At 39.1% G+C, this 19436-nt stretch overlaps 1 protein-coding gene across 4 annotated transcripts; it reads right to left on the bottom strand.

Annotated features, from left to right (window-relative positions):
• Window positions 1-1675: 1675 nt before the first annotated feature.
• Window positions 1676-17457, bottom strand: odf2a (outer dense fiber of sperm tails 2a). Of its 4 annotated transcripts, none has more exons than XM_023284356.3 (19): window positions 17311-17457; window positions 16498-16614; window positions 15873-15986; window positions 15554-15736; window positions 13966-14153; window positions 12036-12177; window positions 11750-11875; window positions 10197-10274; window positions 9935-10006; window positions 9671-9787; window positions 9188-9373; window positions 8912-9021; window positions 7746-7881; window positions 7409-7519; window positions 7037-7300; window positions 6160-6260; window positions 5317-5479; window positions 3246-3371; window positions 1676-3160 (listed from the first exon to the last, which is right to left on the bottom strand). In XM_023284356.3, the coding sequence occupies exons 1-19, from the start codon at window positions 17311-17313 to the stop codon at window positions 2990-2992; spliced, it is 2508 nt and encodes an 835-aa protein (XP_023140124.2). In that variant the 5' UTR covers window positions 17314-17457; the 3' UTR covers window positions 1676-2989. The 4 variants fall into 4 exon arrangements, with proteins under 4 accessions (XP_023140124.2, XP_023140125.2, XP_035810564.2 ...); XM_023284357.3 differs by having other exon boundaries at window positions 10197-10271; XM_035954671.2 differs by having other exon boundaries at window positions 11750-11872.
• Window positions 17458-19436: the final 1979 nt, after the last annotated feature.

Below are 19436 nucleotides of genomic sequence, written 5' to 3'. Positions count from 1 at the left end.
ATTTAAATGACTAACTGACACTCTCCGTATTTAAACAAATGCAGGGCGATAGGAGTGGCATGTCCAAAGGCACTCCACTGGGCTGGGCGGCGGCTCCCTCTCAGTCATGGCCGACAAGCTAACGCAGCCACCTACATAACCTTGTCATTTTAAATCCAGTGGTATTTGAGTCATTCATTCATAACCCACAGTGGATTAACTGAGCCTGGAGACCTATTTCAGGGAATATTTAGGAAACAGATTAGCTTCAGCTTCTGCAATATTACGCTAGAAACTACTGGACTAGCTAGCTGACAGCAACTCATTGCAAAGCCCTGGTCTCTATTTGCTAATGAGAATACATAAAGAAAATAATCAGTTTACAGTTAGGACACATGGCACTTATCGAACATAAAACACATCGACTCATGCATGTTTAAATCAATCATTGTGTCTGAACTCAAGCTAATGTGAATTGGTAGGGTGGCTAATGCCAACATTTTGATAACATCTATTCTTCAGAGCGGTGTACAGTCAAACTGGCAGACCTCGACTGAAGTCGTTTACTTTATTTCAATCACAAGGTTGTAAATATCGTTCAACAATGGCAATAACTGCAGCTGGTTAACATTAGCCACCTAGCTAGCGAATGCGTAGAAGCCGAGGAACGCTAATCTGAATGAGCGAACAGGACAGCTAGGAAAACCCGGTCTGCACGATGCTCTCAGTTTCTTTTCAAAAGATCAAATCAAAACTATCGTCATTTTTTCCTACCTGGAGTGTTTATGAAAGAGCGTAAGAAGTGGTGGTTGTCCAGGCGAGTCGACGACGGAGGATGGGGGCTGCTTTTATGGGATGGCTGTTTTTTTTAACCAAATGTGACGTAATTTTCTGCAGCTGTACGGAAAGACCCGATGCGTACCGAAAAGGGCCGAAGCGCAACACGACGTTACTTCAGTTTAGATGATCATATCAGTATTTCGTTTAGCTGTACTTGTGGTTGTGGCAGAGCTGAAAACTCGTGACTGACTTTTATACTACATTTTCAAATGTTGAAACATTTTCAGACTTCTACCTGCTTCCCTGCAGTACTGAATACATGTATGGCAAATAGGTAAACTAGGGCAGAGAATATGATGATGGATGCTCATGCACATTATCGATCAAATCCATTGATATTACTGCAGCGCATGACAGAGCTGAATGTCTTAATCATGTTCATTTAAAAGACTGTGCACCTATCCCAACTCATACAGTTGATGTAGAATGCATTAACCACTTACAGATGCTGACCCATTAAGTCTGTGTTCAACCATGAATAAAAAGCATTACAGGCTTTACATAATCTCTCTGTTACCATTTCTGTTGTCTATGGCAATATGAGCAGTATCTCATCATCAGCTGACTACCACAAGGACTTAGCCCACACTACAGGAGATCATCTGTTCATGAGCTGCTGCATACTGGTATAGAAATTATGCAGCTTCTATTTGACAATGTAGTATTTTTCTGACAGCTGGAAGTGCTGCATTCTAGTTATAATTATTTAGGATGAGAAATATCAGGCCCACAGACTGAATCACTTATTTATCAATGGACCAACGTCAGTCCACAAGTGTGTTGTGACAGTTTAATACTATATGACATGAACAAAAGAAGATGTTGACGTGCGACATTCCTGTTCAGTCAGTTTGAATCAGGTGAAAAAAGTTACATTTTATTTCTGCTTTAAAGTTATATATAGTACATAGAAATCATTCCATTATTAAATACTCTATTAAACAGTTATGACAAACGACACAACTATACAGATTCTGCTAAAGTAGTATGTGTAACTGGAAACCTAAAATAATAATTTTGACACACACTGCCTTGAACCAGCCAAAGGACAGTGATAGCACCAATGTTTTCAGCTCCATACAAACATAGTTACATTTAAATTCTTCATGGATGGCTTGACTATGAAGTCACATAAATTTGAAAAACAAGTGAATCATTTTTAGTATATAGCCATACAAATACAGTGCAATTCTGTTTATTTTTCTGATAAACATTAGGTTTGTCATGAAGCTGAGAATAAAAATAGCTGTTCTTTATATTTTTGGCATGTAAAATACAAATAGCCTTTCATATCACACAATGTATTGCTGAAGACAACATGAAATCTGCAAAGATTCTAAGAGACACAGTAGCTCTTATAAAAATTAGAAATGCACACAAGGATTTCGACGTCGAAGTTCAAACAACAAATTCCCAATAAACCAGAACAAGTGCACTGCAAGTACAGTATTCATGTAATTATAGCATCTTTCAACCGTCTGAGCCACAACATCTGCCAGCAGTCTGTGATTACTCAGTAGAGTAGACAAGCATGTCTCCTCTCACACAAATTAAGATAGTGAAAGGAAAATAAAACATACTTTATTAATAAAATCATTGCAGTATGGCTGAAAACGGTACACTGAGGAGCAAGTTGTCAGTGTGTTGCTAGAAGATACATTCAGCATGGTGAAATATCTTTGTGGACTTGATGTGCAGAGTGGTGTGAAAAAGGTTTGTAGAGGCTGAACACCTATGGGCAGTTGGAAAATTGTAAGTAAGTTGATTCCTGTTTAATGATTTATGGCCTTATAAGTGTGTTTTTCTGCACAAATGAGTCCACTCTACTTCTAGCTATGGTTGTACAGTTTTCAGTGAGGTGCAGGGCCTTATAGAGAAGTGAAAAATGATCCCACAACGAGTATAAATGTGACAGTAGCACAACAGCCAAAAACTGCCTGTGGGTTCAGAAGGTTAATAAATCTGATGCTTAGTGTCTATTGGACAGCTCCACTGCTCTGTGAGAGTGGTGGGAAACAGGGTAAGCAGCATGTATTGCTGCCTGCCAAAGCATGTTACTATATAGAACCTACTCTAAGTCATCAAGGCATTAAGAATTCTACATTTAAGGTTGTTATGATTCCAAAAAGGATTAAAATTTCATTTTTTCCATCCAGTGGAATATTTGCTATCAGATGGGTGAGGGGGCTCGCAGTGAGCTACTGAGAGCTACATCTCCAAATACATTGGCATAAGAGGCTTTGAGGAACTGGACGTAATTCTGTAGGCTTCGGTTGGTGCTGTCTGACTGCTCCAGGCGATCCTTCAAGTCCTGAAGTCGGCTCTGGTGCCGCCTCTCCACCTGAGTATTATAAATACATGTCATACAGACCTACTGACAATTTCTACACATAAAATTTGAGTCAACCATTAATGGAAGCCTTTACCTCCTCTTTGCTGCGTCTCAGCTGGCTGATTTCTGAGGTAGTCCTGCTCAGTTGGGTCTCTAGGTCCAGTATCTTAGACTGGATGGAGCGCTCTTTGGTTGCTGCACGTTCTCTGGTCTCTGACATCTATAGATAAATTTGTCACATTGGAATAAATGAATGGGTGTTTGTGAGTAAATAATAGTACTACAATGATGAGGCACTTCAGATGCTTTGAGTTTTATCCACCAGGTGATACCATCAGGGTTACATCTGATCATCTGATCAACAAGCCCAAACATACAGTCAGGTCCAAAACTATCTGAACAGCGACCCGATTTTTGCCATGTTATTTCTGTACACCAACACAGTGGATTTGTAAGCAGCAATCAAAACATGTAAGTCTAAGTGTAGACTTTCAGCTTTAATTCAATGGGTGTAACAAATATTTTGTATTGCAGAACTGTTTAGGAATTATCACCATTTTTTTACACTGTTTCTTTTTCAATCGCTCTAAAGTAATTAGTCGAACTAACAAAATTGTAAATGTAACATTTTTAATAGTTTGATACAGATCCTTTGCAGTCGATGATAACTGAAGTCTGGAACCTAAGAACATCACAAAATGCTGAGGTTCCTCCCTTGAGGTGCTTTGCTAGGTACTTACTGCTGCCACCTTCAGCTAGTTTTGGGTTTACTTTCTGCCCTCAGTTCTGTCTTCAGTGAGTGAAATAGAGTTAATTTGGCTGTCAGGGGATTACTTATTAGCTTTGCCTTTGAAGGTCTGCATACATTCTCAGTCATCTAGATCATGGTATATCTAAGTTCTAAAACAAGAGCAGCTGCACTCCTCATCCAAAAGACTTCGTAAGTGGTGTAAAGTCCAGCTGCCTTCGTTTTAGGACTTAGATAAGTTCTTCGGAGCTCTCACTGTCATGTTTTGGGTCATCCATCTGTGCAGTGAAGCACCATCCTATCAATTTGCAGCATTCACTGAAGCCATGCAGGAAGTGTTCCTCTGTACACTTCAGAATTCATCCTTCTACTTTCATCAGCAGTCACATCATTGATAAACACCAGCAATCCAATTCCATTAGCCGCCACACATGCCTATGCCACTATTCTACCTCCACCAAGTTTGACAGATGCTGTGGTATTCTTTGGATCATGATTATTTCCATAATTCTGGTAAAAGTTAATATTGGTTTCATGTGACAGAATAAACTTTTTCCAGAGCTTGGCAGGGTTTTCTTTGCATGTTTTCAAGCAAAGCCCAATTTGGTCTGCTTTTATTTTTTATGTGCCAAATTTTTAAACTGACCATGTTTGTATTATCTCTCTGAAAGGCCTGTTTTGTTTCACCTCCTTCACTTGTATTGGCAACTCTTCGGACTGCATCTAAAAAGCTGTCCTGAACATCTACCAAATGCTAGCTGGTAGCTGACCCAACCTGGAATCAGCTGCTTCTTATCTTCTTAATTTGTCATGAAGAGGTAGCCATCACATCTTGACTGCTTGATTTAAAATCCTTTGTGGTGATGGAAAGAGTCAAAATTACAAAAAAAAATGGTGTCACTGGCCAAATACTGCAGGAACTATTTTCAAGCACAAGGAGCAGGAGACTTATAAATATTTTTGACTTTGGTCCCTAAAAGCTTTGCATAGCATTGTGTATGCCTAACAAGGTGGATTCAAGACATGAAAACACTTAGAATTACACACAGCCATACACAAACAAGCTGCAGCAACCCTAGAGTCTAACACTGAAGTGGGTGCTCAAAGCTAAAACACAGAATTTACAAAAAAACAATGGCTACAGTTTCACATTTTCACCAGACAGCTTAGCATTTTGTGCAAAAGGAACCTCTGCATTAGCTGACTATCACTGCAAAAGATTTTACTAAAATGAGTGAGAGAGCAACACTTTCAACTGCCGCCCTGTCAGTCTTTTAACGTATTCTTTAACCACACACTTTGTATCACCAATTAGTCTGTGCTGTCTGTATGTGCAGTGTGCACTTGGAATTACCTGTGTCGGGTATAAAGTGCAATGCAAATAAGGATAAATAAAGATAAGATGACTCCCTCAGACCTGTTGGCGCGCATCATCTAAAGCCTCCTCCAGCTTTCGGCTCAGTAAGGAACATTCCCTTGTTTTTTCTTCCAGATGGAGTTGATTGCTATGGATCGTTTCTTCCCGTTTGGCAACGACTGCCAGCAGGCCACTGTTCTGAGAGCCAGCGTCCTCCAGTTTTCTAGGGGGTGACAGAAGAACAGACAGTGACAACAGGGAGCAGTGTGAATTAAAGAGCACCGCTTTTACACAACAAATTGTGTTTCCAGGTGTTGCAGAGAATTATTGCATCTATGAAAATCTTGTATAAAGCCTTTTGTGTCTCCAGTGAGAGCTGTGTGAAGAAGGATAAATATGTACATGAATATGTATGAAATGTCTTTATGTTTGAAAGAAAAGCAGATAACATTAAATCAATCAGAAATCCAGTCTAGACATTGTTCATGTGGTAAATGACTATTGTAGCTGGAAACGGCTGATTTTTAATGGAATATCTACATAGAGGTACAGAGGAACATTTCCAGCAACCATCACTCCTGTGTTCTAATGCTACATTGTGTTAGATAATGGTGTTGAAAGGCTCATTGATAATTAGAAAACCCTTGTGTAATTATGTTAGCACATGAATAAAAGTGTGAGTTTTCATGGAAAACATGCAATTGTCTGGGTGACCCCAAACTTTTGAATGGTAGTGTACTTATACAACATAATGCAAGTTAAAGGGTTCTACCATGAATGAGAAGGTGAAACAGCAAAAGCTTGGAATGAAAAATGTGAGCTCAGGTTGGTCATTATATGAAAGATTTGCTGTCTAGTCTGGACAGTGTCAAAGTCAGTGAAGCTGCAGAAAGGTTGACTGACCTTTCCAAACTCTCCACTCGCTGCTGAAGCTGTCTGTTCTCCTCAAGCAGCACCTTGTTCTTCTGTCTAAGAAGCTCCATTTGGCTGCCCTGAGTTTCCACCTAAAACAACAGAAAACATATCCTTTATCAGATGATTCAGACCGTCAACAAATTTTATAAGTATTTGATGTCATTCTTAGAGTTATTACTAATATATAAAAGCACATAAATGTGGTCTAGCAAGACTATTGAGATATTTTTAAATGTTTAAACTGAACACCAAATTGTCCACAATAAAAGCACTGAGGATGTATAATGGTCTCACACTTCGATATTGTTTTAGTGCAATTCTAAATAAACCCAAACTACTTATAAATCCTACTGCAGTATTTTATTGAAGGTAGTCTGCAGAGCTTTTGCAAACAAACAAAAGTTATATTTACATTCAATACTGCTCACAAAAAAGCATTGTGCAAACCCTTGTGGTTGGCCAAATGTAATAAATGGGCTTCTTGCAAAACTAGTTTTTCTCAAAGTTTTGAATTCTGCAATATTTACATGCATGTTCACTAGGGAGCAGTCTTGCTTTGCAGTAGCTGTTGATTACTGTAATATTGTGACACCACATCTATCTATCTGCCCATCTATCATCCATAATAATGTGCAATCTCAGTTTTCCTGGTGTGATGGATTAACTTGTCTGAAGTTACTTTGCTCTGATTCTCACTGTGTGCTACTCATGCTCATGCATTTTCTCTTCTGCCATTAGCACTCTGCAAATTGTCTGACTTGGGTTTCATATTATAATGTAAAATCCAATATGGAAGTCGGCGTTTTAATGGGCTTCTGCTTTTATCTGTCCAGCCTGTCCTCAGTCATTATTCTGTGGTGCTGACCTTCATGCGGAGATCAGTCAGAGTTGTGTTGAGCTCCATGCTGCGCCTCTCCTGGCTGCGCTCCCTGTCCTGAGCCTCTTGTAGCAGGAGCTGGGAGCGTTGTAAGGCTTCAGGGAGAGGCTCCAGCTCGGCCAGTCGTCCTAGGAGTTCCCTGCGCACCTCCTCTATCTCCTGCTCCAGCTCCCCCCTCACCACCTGGGCCTCCCGCTCTGCTTGAGCCAGCCGAGCACAGTACTCATCTGCCTCCGCCCGGGTTTTTCCAACCTGTGCAGATTTGGTTCACAGAACTGTCTACACTGTACTATTACAGTCTGAAAACGTTGCATCCTCGATGTGAGAACTGAAAAAGAGATCTCCATTAGTGTCACATACCTGCAACTTATAGCTGTCCAGCAGACTTTCATATTGTTTGATGGAAGCTTTGACCTGCTGGAGCTCTGACTGAGACAAGGTCAGCTTGTCCTCCACTGCAGATGCTGTAGCCTGAGAGGACCAAACAACATTAGCTAACGCATCATTACTTATTAAGTTAACAAGACAGTCCACCCTCCTAATGTAATAAAAGCCACTGTTAGTCTACCAGAATACAAATGGCAATAGGAAGAACATTATCTATGACAAAAAAAAATCACAATAGATATGTAGATATTCTGATCAGAGCAAGGCCAGGGTAATATTCAAGCTTTCTGTAGACTGCTAGCTGCGTCACCTTGAGGGACTGATTCTCCAGTTTGGCAGCTGTGCTCTCTGTGGTCAGTCCATGCAGGTGATCCAGCAGTGCTTCTCTCTCTGCTCTGCCTTTATCCTCAGTACTCTGTAGCTGCTCGGTCAGCTCTGCTATACGACTGTTGAAACACATAACTTTACGGCTATCATGTTCACACCAACACCTCTAAAACACCTCCAAAAAATGTCTTGACTTTCTCTTTAGCTACAGCCAGATGATTTAGTGACATTGGGAACTTCGCAGATTTATAGGACCCTCAAAGGATAACACGTTTAAATTCAATACTACAACAGACAAAACACAAATTAAACAACTAGAATTCAAAATGAATATTGCATTTACTTCTCGTCTTTCTCCTGTGTGTGCCTGTTGTCCTGTCTCTGCTTCTCTGTGTTTACTTGTTGTTGTGTAAGTAGTGCTTGCATCTGTGTGGCAACATGTCTGCGAAGAAGGATCCCTCCTCAGGTTTAATTTTTTTCCTCATTAAGTTATCTTGGGAAAGTTACTCCCTATCCAGATCAAGTCTAAGGACAGTAGCTGTTGAATGCTTGACAGATTGTAAAGCAGCTAGAGGCAAAGCTGTTATTTGCGATTTCAAGCCATATCAATGATACTGGCCTAGCTTGTATCTGCATAATTTCAATAATAATTTTTAGATTTTACTGGCATGTTTTGACACAAGAACCAGTTCAGTTTGTGCTTGGAATATCTCGTCACTCTTACAGCTGCTTTAGGGCCTTTCTGCAAGATTTTACAAGGGCATCATCAAGGTTAAAGCTTTTCCAGGCAGACTAAGAAAACATGCTTGCTTTTTTTTGTATTGAGCCCCATATTCTACTCACACACACTAACACATATCTGATGAATGCAAGAAAGGTAGATGGATTATAGATACACGGTATGTGCCCAAATTCCGGTTGTACCAATAATGTTGACAGTGCATTTTTTAAAAGGATGTAAGTTTTTCCTGCTCTATTGCCAAAATCTCCAAAAAGCAAATGAAAATGCTTTCATGGTGATTTCACTATTTTTCCATCTGTCGCCAGAGCTTGCTCTCCACTGTGTGCCATTATCTCCAGTGTCAGATTATCATCACCACAGATGCTTCTATTTATCTGCGGCTGAATCCATAATGCAGTTGCAATTACCTGTTTAACAGCGTCAGTTTGATTTCCAGTTTACCCTTGTCTTTAACTTCTTGTGCATAGCGACTTTGCCAAGTCTCAGCTGCTGACAGGGCATTTGCCACCTGCTTCTCCTGTTCAGGGGGGTAAAACAAAACAAACATTTTTTCTTTATAAGACACAAGCACAGTCATGATGCTATTTACTGAAAAAATACCTCATATGGATGTTAAGAGTGGGTACATGTCTGAGTGATAAGACTCAGGTTTTGGTGGAATGATGTGCCTGCTTTATGCATACCATGTCCAGCAGCTGGACGCTCAGCTGGCCTGCTGTGTCCTCACTGCGCTCAGCTCGCTGTTTCTGGGCTCGCGTGGCTCGTTTCAGAGCCTCTCGGTCTGCGGCGGCCTGATGCTTCAGTCTCGTCAGCTGCTCTGTCAGATGCTTCATCTCCGCTTTCTGCTGGTTGGCTGCTCGTTCCAGGTTCTGAACCAGTTGAAAGGACAAAAACAAGGATTGTAGCTGGGTTCACTGTTTGTGCTCTCCATTTGTATATCAGAGTATCAAGATAGGCAGCTTCACACATGCAGACATATTGCCAACAACCATCTGAGAGCAGTAGCCTTAACTGCAAAACCACTCAAATGGTCTTTAACAAGCACATATTTAAAATACACAAGCTGCGATCATATATGTTGTATAATATATAACACATAACATAATATGTATATTGATAATTACTCCGCATGGCATTTGCTGGGACAAACAGATCCCATGACAAACCTTTATCTGCACAGTAAGTCGGTTGTTCTCAGCTTCTTTGCTGCGGAGCTGTCCTTGTAAATGAGCTCTTGTTGACTCCAGACTCTTAGATAAATCAGCTGTGCTCTTGGCACTATCCTGCATTCCAAACCCCAGCAGAATTCACATTAGTAACAGCATCGTATTGTGCTTTGACCTACACAACTAAAAGGTTTCACTTTTCAGTGAGATATTGCTGCATTTCAGATTCCACACTTTGACAGACATGAGCTCTGCTGATAATACCTTCTCATTATGTAAAAGTCTGGAGAGTTGAATAACCTCTCTGTCCTTGTCTTGAAGTTTCACCACAAGATGCTGTAAAAGGAAAGACAAGGCAAGCTTTACAGGAAACATTATATTTCATACATACAGCATAACTAACACGAAGCTAAAAAAAAAAAACACAAGCCGTTATCAGCATCAGCTACTCTGTGAGGAAAACCAACAGACATTTAAGCAAATACAATGAAATGAAGCAGATTTTGTAAGCTTCTATTAAACTCACAGCATTTTCTGCCTCTGTGTTTGCCAGCCTCTTCAGCAAAGTGTCCTTCTGTTCTGACAGTCGGATTGACTCCATCTGCTTCAATCCAGTCCACCAACACACATGAAAGTTAGTCTCTTTTCTTAGCAAACATTTACTATTTACTGCTACTGAAAAGCTATTAAGACACAAAGGGAAGGCAATACCACAGAGTCCAAGCTGTTTCTGTTCTTAAGCCATTATATTTGAAACAAAATAATGGATAGTACATCAAGGTGTTCAGTTTGAATGAATTAACTTGAGCAGGTTTACATTACTATTGAAAGACCTATGATGGAGATATAACTTTTCTTTTTTCATAGTGCCCAATTTACAAAGCTTCCAAAGTAACTAAACACAGCGGTTACTTTAGATTGAAGTAGAGACGTCTCTCATTAGGGGTTAAGAGGTACCCATGCAAGTGATTCATTCTGAAAAAGCAGGTGGTCACAGGAAAAATTGAAAATGACAAATGAGACTGTAGACCAAGTAGGACAAGTGTTGTTAACAAGCAGAAAATCCTTTTCATGGTGATGAAAAAAACATTCCTGGTAGCCCAGATTCAGAAGCAGGAAGCTCTCTCTTTTTGTATGTTTTCATGGATTACCTCATTGAATGCAAAGCACTTTCCACAAAATATGAAATATGACCATTTAGTTAGTTGTTAAAAGGTAATTTTTTCCCCTCACAGTTATTTCTATATTAAAATAAACCTCCTCAAACTAGACCTGAGATTTGGTATTTTAATCTAGTGTTTTATTTCAAATTGAATATGCTGACGCACAGTACCTGAAGAATAGCAAATGTGGAACTGTCCAGTTATTTATGGTCTGGGCTATGCCATGCTATGACACAAAGTACATTTATCACAGGTATATGTCTACTATCCTAACAACATCTCTGGTTTGTTGTAGACAATGCAGCCAATCAACATGCTTTGCAATACTGGATGGAATCCAGTTTAACAAATCTGTGAGTATTTGCAATGGAGTGAAGTATCTTGATTCATATTGATTTGTCAGATAATTAAGTTGCTCTGTGAATTCATTTCATATATAATCAACTTCTCAACTGGATTTCTTAAATTAAATTAGATTAAATTCAATGCAGAATAAAACAATGTGTCCACATCCTCCTCTCCTATAGTGGGACTGATCTTGACCTAAATGTTTAAACCTAAACATTAAGGGCCACATCCATGAAGCCTTTTATGCAGATTCCACACAGTTTGCTCTAAACCTGGCTGGAGCAGCAGTTTATGTGGTGCTTTTGTTAATTGAAAGATCCCTCTCTCCTTATTGCATTAAGGGAGGATTATACAAATAATTTAACTGTAAGGTTGAGAAAATGTTTGCCTCTACTGACACAGTGACATTCAAATATGAGACAAAGTGGGCCAATTACAAAAACCATACAAAGCAAATTCAGCAGGTATAGCACTGCACATCTGATCGATAGATACAGCTCAACATTTGATTCCCTGGTGTTTACCCTCGTGGTGAAGATGTGTTTTGATCATGTATAACACACTGTACCTGGGATCCATGCTGCTCTCTAAGAAGGTGTCTCAGTGTTCGGTTTGTGGCCTCAAATGTCTCCAGTTTTTGAAGCAGCAGCTCCTTCTGACGGGCCAAGACTGAAGACTCGGCTCCAGACAGCTTCTTCATCAGTACACAGGTGGAGGTAGAAAGACAAAGGTATGAGTTCAGACAAATCACTGAGTTGCATCATATAACACTGGGATAAATTAAAAAGCAGCATGTTGTTTTCTAAAGCAGTGCACTAAATCTTAGAGGGCACAGAAACAGAACTAATACTCACAGTACTGTCACCAGCACACAGTTTGGAAACAGACTCTCGCAGGGCTGACACCTGCTTGGCAGCTGCTGCTCCGTCCACCTCAGCCTCCATCAGCTTCCTGAGCAGAGCATCTTTGTCCTGTTGCATGCTGTCCCTGTCTAGTCTGCAGAAACAAGACACAAACAAAACGCCTTTAAAAAGAAATGCTGTCTTAATATTATTATACCATTAGTATCAGATGTAGTAGTTCATACGCAGTCTTGTTGTCATTACTGAGATTCTATAGAAATGCTACCTGAGAAAAACAACACTGTTTTCAGGAGTCTTTTTTGAAATTGTGAACAGTTTATGAGAGAAGAAAAGTGTCGAAGCAAACAGCACCATAATGGAGGACAGCAATGAGGATGATAATCTGCTGTTGTATTCTGTCTTCTAGCCATGGAGACGCATCACTTAATTACTCTACCAAGGAAGCAGAGCCTCGGTGGAGTTATGTGACAACCTGCATTGGTTTGTTTGTCTGTCTGTCTGTCTCTTAGCAACATTACTCAAAAACGGACTAACGTATTTGGATGAAATTTTCAGGGAAGGTCAGAAATGACACAAGAACCAAGTGATTAGATTTTGGCAGTGATGCTTATAGTCTGGATCCACGGATTTGTTAAAGATTTCTGTATCACTGCCAGATAGCTGCACGGTGTCACTGTAACTATGACAACAAGTGAATGCTACGTCAGCTGCATGTTGACGATCACATGATTGCGATGCTACTACAAATCGCCGCCCGCTACATATTTATGTCGCGCGATTCCGTATCCATACATAACGTACACATGCATAACACAAGCCTGTACTCTGCGCAGGGCCATTTTGTTTGTGGGTACATCTATATTAAATGGCCACATTCTATAGTGGTGTGATTTTTGCCACAAATGTTTTCAAGATTTCATATGCTGGAAATGATACGACGACTGAGCAACCTTGGTGGCGTACTGCGCTCTCTGAATGCTTTTGTTGTTTCTTGCATGGCTGGTCTTTTCCCTGATTATTTGAACACATGATGTGCTCTATTTGGCACTTTAGGTGTAAACTTATATATTAAAAAAGGCTAAATAAAGCCAGGGTGCCTCTGAGACACAGTCACAGAAGTGAAAACCGAATGGACCTTGTAAATTTCCACCCATCCATCCATTATCTATACACTCCTTTATCTTCTGTAGGGTCTGCTTTAGGATGAAGGCAGGGTTCACCTGGACAGCCTCACAACCAAGCACACTCACATTCACACCTACAGACAATTTAGAATCACCAATTAACCTCAGCATGTTTTTGAACTGTCGGAGGAAGCCGGAGAACCTGGTGACATGCAAACTCCACAGAGAAAGGCCTCATGCCAGAATGCAAACCAGGGATCTTCTAGCTGCGAGATAGCAGCACATTCTAAATTTAAATTCTTTAAACTATATTTACCACTGAGTCAGACTTAGAGATCAGTCTATATTCACTTGGTGTCTCAGACTAGGAAATCACATCCAACTAGTCAAGCATTCCAACAGTAAGAAAAATATGAAGAAATATGTAGCAAGAATGCTTGACTCACTGACAATGAGCTGATATCTACTACAAAAACACAAAAATCTGGCTGCTGTTTGTGCACTCTGCTGCAACAATAACACTGACAATTTCACCAGTTATAAATCTCACCCTTCTCACAGGTTAATTGCTGGTGCTCCACTTAAATGCATGAAGCAAAATCTAATAGTATGCTCTTGTAATTTGTCAAATTACGTTGACTTTTCCCACCTATTCATGTCACAAGACAACAGCAGTAAGTCAATGTATTCATTAAACTGCATATCATACAGCGAACTACATTGAAGTCTAATTATTTTCACCTAGAGATGTTGTTTCTCATGTATAACACTGTAAAACAGTCTGGTATCATATTTGCCTGTTATAGTCTGTCTCTTCCAGCATCTTTTCCATGGACTGGCGTAACCGTGTGTTCTCCCGCTCTGTCTCCTCCAGCTCCTTGGTCACCTCAGCCAGCTCCTCCTCCTGTTCAGCAATCACCCGCTGGGAGACACTCAGCTGCTCCGACTGGCGCTCTAGCAGCTGCTCCTTCTTCCGCAGTTCCACCTGTAAAGATACAGTGCACGTGTGCAAATGTGCACGTAAACAGACGCACAAACAAACCGCACAATGTAGGATCTGTGTGGTCTGTTAAGTCAGCCTCTCTGCAAGTGTGTGGAAGTTCATGGCTCAATCACATGACATCATACTGTTGATATCAATTTCATAAACAGTGTCTGTTTTACTTAAATCTTCTCAAAGAACAAAAAACAATCCTATTTGCCTAAGTGCTAGTAGCACACTATTAAAAATGACACTGTTGAGGGCCCCTGTAGCTCAACAGGTTGAGCAGGTGACGAATAAACAGGACTGTAGTCCCAACACAGCCGTCATGGGTTTGAATCCAGCCCATGGCCATTTACTGCATGTCTTTCCTCCACTCTTCTACCCATGTTTACCGTCTCTCTGTCCAGATAAAAAAATTAGATCAGCTTAGGCGTGGCGGGGGCATGAAACGTTATGTTGAATTCAAAAGTTAACAAAACTATTAGTTTGGAATGTGTTTCTTATTTACAATGTGATTACAACACCTGAATAATAAGCTGTATGTGACTACAAAATCTACACGACTACTTGAATATACCCCCTTCTGCCGCTGCAGCTCTGAACTTCTTACTAGGGAAACAAGAAGACAAAAACTAGCACTAAATAAACTGTAAATCTGAAAACACCAACTGGATTTAGAATAGTGGGATTCCTAAAGTTTCATATGAGGCTCAGTGCGAAGTAAGGGCTGTGCAAGGAGAAAAACAGTATGGACAGCAGGAACAGCAACCCAAACCTACCATCACATAGATATGTGCACATCAGTACTGTTTAAGGACAGAGGTAAAGAAAAAAAGGGTGAAGGCAGTTGACACCCTGCACAGGTCACCAGTGTATCACAGGGCCACATAGAGAGTCTGACAACCAAACACACTCACATTCACACTACAGACGATTTAGAATGATCAGTGAAACTAAGCAGTGGGAGGTAGCTGGAGCACCTGCTGAAAACACACGAAGGTTAGAACCCACACAGCGACAGGGAGAACATGCAAATTCCACACAGACGGATCCCGGGAAGGCTGGGAAGTGAACCAGGGTTCATCTAGCTGTGAGGCATTGGGATAACATTAATCTGACTAATAAGAAAAATGTAAGTCAATTATCGAATAAATATAACAGTATATGTCAAACTTGCCTGTGGCTTTAGGTCAGCGTCTTTGAGTTTCAGCGTCTTTGAGTTTTTGGAAAAGCGCTTTATAAATGAAATTTATTATTATTATTATTATTATTATTATTATTATTATTATTATTATTATTATTATTATTATTATTATTATTATTAATAATGGCCTGATATAGGTGGGATTTGTAAGATGGACTCAGGCACAGTCCAATGTGAAAACAGGGAAGACACTAACCTCATTTTTCAAAGAGCCGACTTCAGTCAGTAAAGTGTCGATCTTTCTCTCATACTGGCTGATTCGTCCATGCAAGCCTTCCTCTTCCTCTGATGTAAGGTCAGCCAATCGCAGCACAGACTGGGACTGCTCAGGTTCCGTTTCTGCCAGCGGTGGGGTTATCTCAAGACAGTGTGTCGGTCCCTTGGTGCAAAACACACTCTCAGTACCACTACATCTTTAACTTAATGAACTCTTTTACATTTCTGAAACAGAAACTGTATTTTAAAAATATACAGTAGATAGGAATGGGGTGCAATTTTCCTCAAAGACATGTTACCTCCCACTTATATGAAGCATCCCGTACGGAGATCTTTCCTGGTGGTATCCATGGCGCACGAGTTTTGACCTTGGCTGTTGGTCGAAGAGTTCCTCTGTCGACTTTGGTCTTCTCCTTTAGAACATATTGTGGGTGCAGCAGCATGTTATTGATGTGTGTCAGGCCTCTTTAAGCTGCACAAAAACTACACTATGAAACTGGTTGATCAGTGCATTATTTTCTTGATTAACTGATTTGTTGCTTGGTCTATAAAATTGCAGAAAATTATGAAAAATGATGATAGAAAAGAACAAATTTCCTAAAGATATTTACTTCAGATATTCAGGAAAGACACCACAATATATTCCAATTAATTTACTGTTAATAGTTCGTGGTTAATTTAATAATTACCCACTAATTGATTATTGTTGTATCTTCACTATAAATAAAACATAAATAAACATAAATAAATAAACAAATGAGACTTCAAAACTCATAAGCATGAACTAAGAAAAAAGATAAGATCAAGGAGGCACATATGTTTAAAAGTAAATTACACTGACAACAAAAATGACTGACTGAAAACACTAAAAATGAAATACATTACTGATAAACAGTCATAATATATGCAAAGCTGGTCTCTGACCTTAGATGTCCTGGCAGGATTTGTTCCCTGGCTCTTCACATGTACATGTACAGGTGTGGCGTCGTTGATGTGGACATGAATTGGAGGAGAACCTGATCGGGTTCTCATTACTTTCCTCTGTTAAACAGTGCAAGTTTTCACATCAGAATTTATAACATTAAATAGTTTTTCAGCTGAAGAAATGAGTGCGGAAGAAAAAAATGTTCAGGATATGTGGGGGAACACGAAAAGAATTCCAGATATAATACAGGAAACTTGAGTATCATTTGATTGCACTATATTTTACCATTTTCCTATGAGGTGGTTAGTATTATTGTATTTCATTATATTTACAACTACTGGGGGTTGCATTTGCTTAGATAATTGTGCAATTCCTGTTTAGATTAACAGGGTTAAACTTCATGCTTAGAATCTTACAGGCAAAACCAGGAAGAATGGTAAAAAATAAAAAATAAAAAAGTTTAATTGCATTTTGTACGCTCTACATTTATTTAATCTTGCTAATCTTAATATTCTGTAATATATTCATGAAAACCACAAACAAAAACCACAAGGAATACACAAACAGAATCAGTTTCTGCATTAAATATAATGAAGTTATGATGCTGAAATCTACACAGATGATCACAACTAGGAATTCCCACCTAAACACATGCACTGGCTATGTTTTCTATAGAACCTGGTATACGTTTTAAAAGGCAACTTAGCATAGCAAGAAGTATACAGTATATTCTCCTATCATTAGCCTTAGCTTATTAGCAAACTCTAGCATTTCAGTCTCTGTGCAATTAATGACCAAATTCTCCATCTTACCATAAGAGAGACCAATAAAAACACTCGTCAACGTCTAAAAATACAGATCATTAGCGGGTCAGCGATTGTAGTTTAACGAGCAAAATAAGCAGGCTAGCATAAAAAGGGCTTGAGTGGACGCTTAAAGAAACTTTAACAGGTAGTGAAGCTAACTCTCGCTCTCTGACTGGTGCGTTTAAACCACGTGACAGCTGTGTCCAACAATGATTGGACCAGAGTAGATATTCGAACGTTCCTTAGCAACACGCTCAACTCAACGAGCTTAAGTGTGTCAAATACATTGGCTGCATACAGATAAACTACCCGCTGTTTATGTGCACATCATTGTATATGAACAGTCAACACTAGCAACGCTGATTTCATAGACTTCTATTAACTACATAGTTGTTTAATTTAAATATCTAATGCTAACACACGTTGTCCGGAGGAATAAACAATTATGTGACGAGACCTCAGAGGAACGGAATTAAATGTAGTTGTGTAGTACACCAATGTGAACACTGGAGGGCGCTGAAGGACTGTAAACCCTAATGACACTGTTACAATGGACTGTTATTCAAACTAAGTAAAGCCACTTTATTCACAATAATTAGTGATCTCTCAAGCCTTCTCTGCATTTCTATATGATCACTTAGTTTTTGAATATTTGCTACCCTGAAATATTGTATCAGAAATCCAACATGGTGCTGAAGGTGGTGTCTGTCATCTGTTAAAACCATTCATTCCCAAGCAGACACAGGTAGAGAAATGTTTTATGATACACTGCAGTCACTACAGTGTAGTGCACACTTTGATCAAAGTATAATCCATGCAGTTTCTGTCTTTTTCATGAGTGAAAACGTAACTGTCCATTGTAGTTAACGTCATATACACTGCACAATAGAAAAGTGTAAGTAATAAACTGCGGAGGTTCCTTTGCTATATTGATAAGTAAAATGCTACCTGTCTGCTTACAGGTTTCCAAAATGCATGACATTTTTTCAAATTTTATATTTCTCAAGGCTTTACAGAGAGGTTTGTTTATATATCATTCACAAAGCACTTTTTTTTTTTTTTTAAAAGAAGATTTCATTCCTAAAAACATGGAGAAAATGTTTTTTTTTTCCTTCTTTCTGACAGATTTTTGGAGTGACAAAAATCTTAGAAGTTATAAAAACAATGAAAAATATGGAACTCATTAAAGTCTTAAAATAATCTAAACTAAAACAAACTTTTCAGTGAGACATTTTTTGGTGCAGGGCTGTTACAGTGAAATAAGTTGATAGAAATATCCACAATAACACTGAATAAAAGCATTCCAACAAAATAAATGCATCATTAATATGTGCATAACTATTACTGTTGAAATATTTGGTTGTAGCTGCTTGAGGGTTGTGATCACACTGTGGTCTAATCGATGACAAGGAAGCAGTGCAGAGAACAGGTATAGTTTCACCTGGTTTGTCTGCATGGATTATGTGGCCATACAGCAGAGGAGTTGTTTGTCTTTAAAAATAAAAAACTGTTTGAACAATATGATTCATAGATTGCTCTAAAGCCTTAGATGCATAAGTGGGTCAAAAATGACCCAGTGAGGTCATTTTCTTGTTGTTATCATTTCATATTCCAGCTATTCCTCAAAAAACATGTTTTTGATGTCATTAGATTTAAATTTTAAGTTACCTTTTATACTTATAAACTAAAAATAAGCACATTTCAAACATGAAATCATTCTCGTGTCTACAAAAATATAAGACAAACAATAATACAAATGATTATTCTCAACCAAAATGACAAAAATGGCATAAAAACTCCTTGATTCTTATACGAGTCATTTTTGACCCACTTATGGAAGAGTGTAGGATCCAATCACTTGTGCATCTAAGGGTTAAAAATTAGTATTGATTCTAAATATAGAATTAACATTTTCTATAGAAAATGAAATGAAATGAAGAAATCTGAGTACATTAGTTGACTCATTAGTGTGAGTTCAAACCATTAAAGATATTGCTGAAATACCTCCTCTTTAACAGGATTATTGTTCTAAAAGTGCAAAGGTCCACCCTCTATACTTCCCTGTTTTGGAGACTTACAAAGTTAAACATGTTACAGCATTATACTACCAATTTTTTCTTCATCTTTGCGTG

The sequence above is a fragment of the Amphiprion ocellaris genome, chromosome 17, assembly GCF_022539595.1.
Source record: "Amphiprion ocellaris isolate individual 3 ecotype Okinawa chromosome 17, ASM2253959v1, whole genome shotgun sequence".
NCBI lineage: Eukaryota > Metazoa > Chordata > Actinopteri > Pomacentridae > Amphiprion > Amphiprion ocellaris.
Note: the sequence above shows the minus strand (reverse complement) of the source record. Positions and strands in the feature narration are given on the sequence as shown.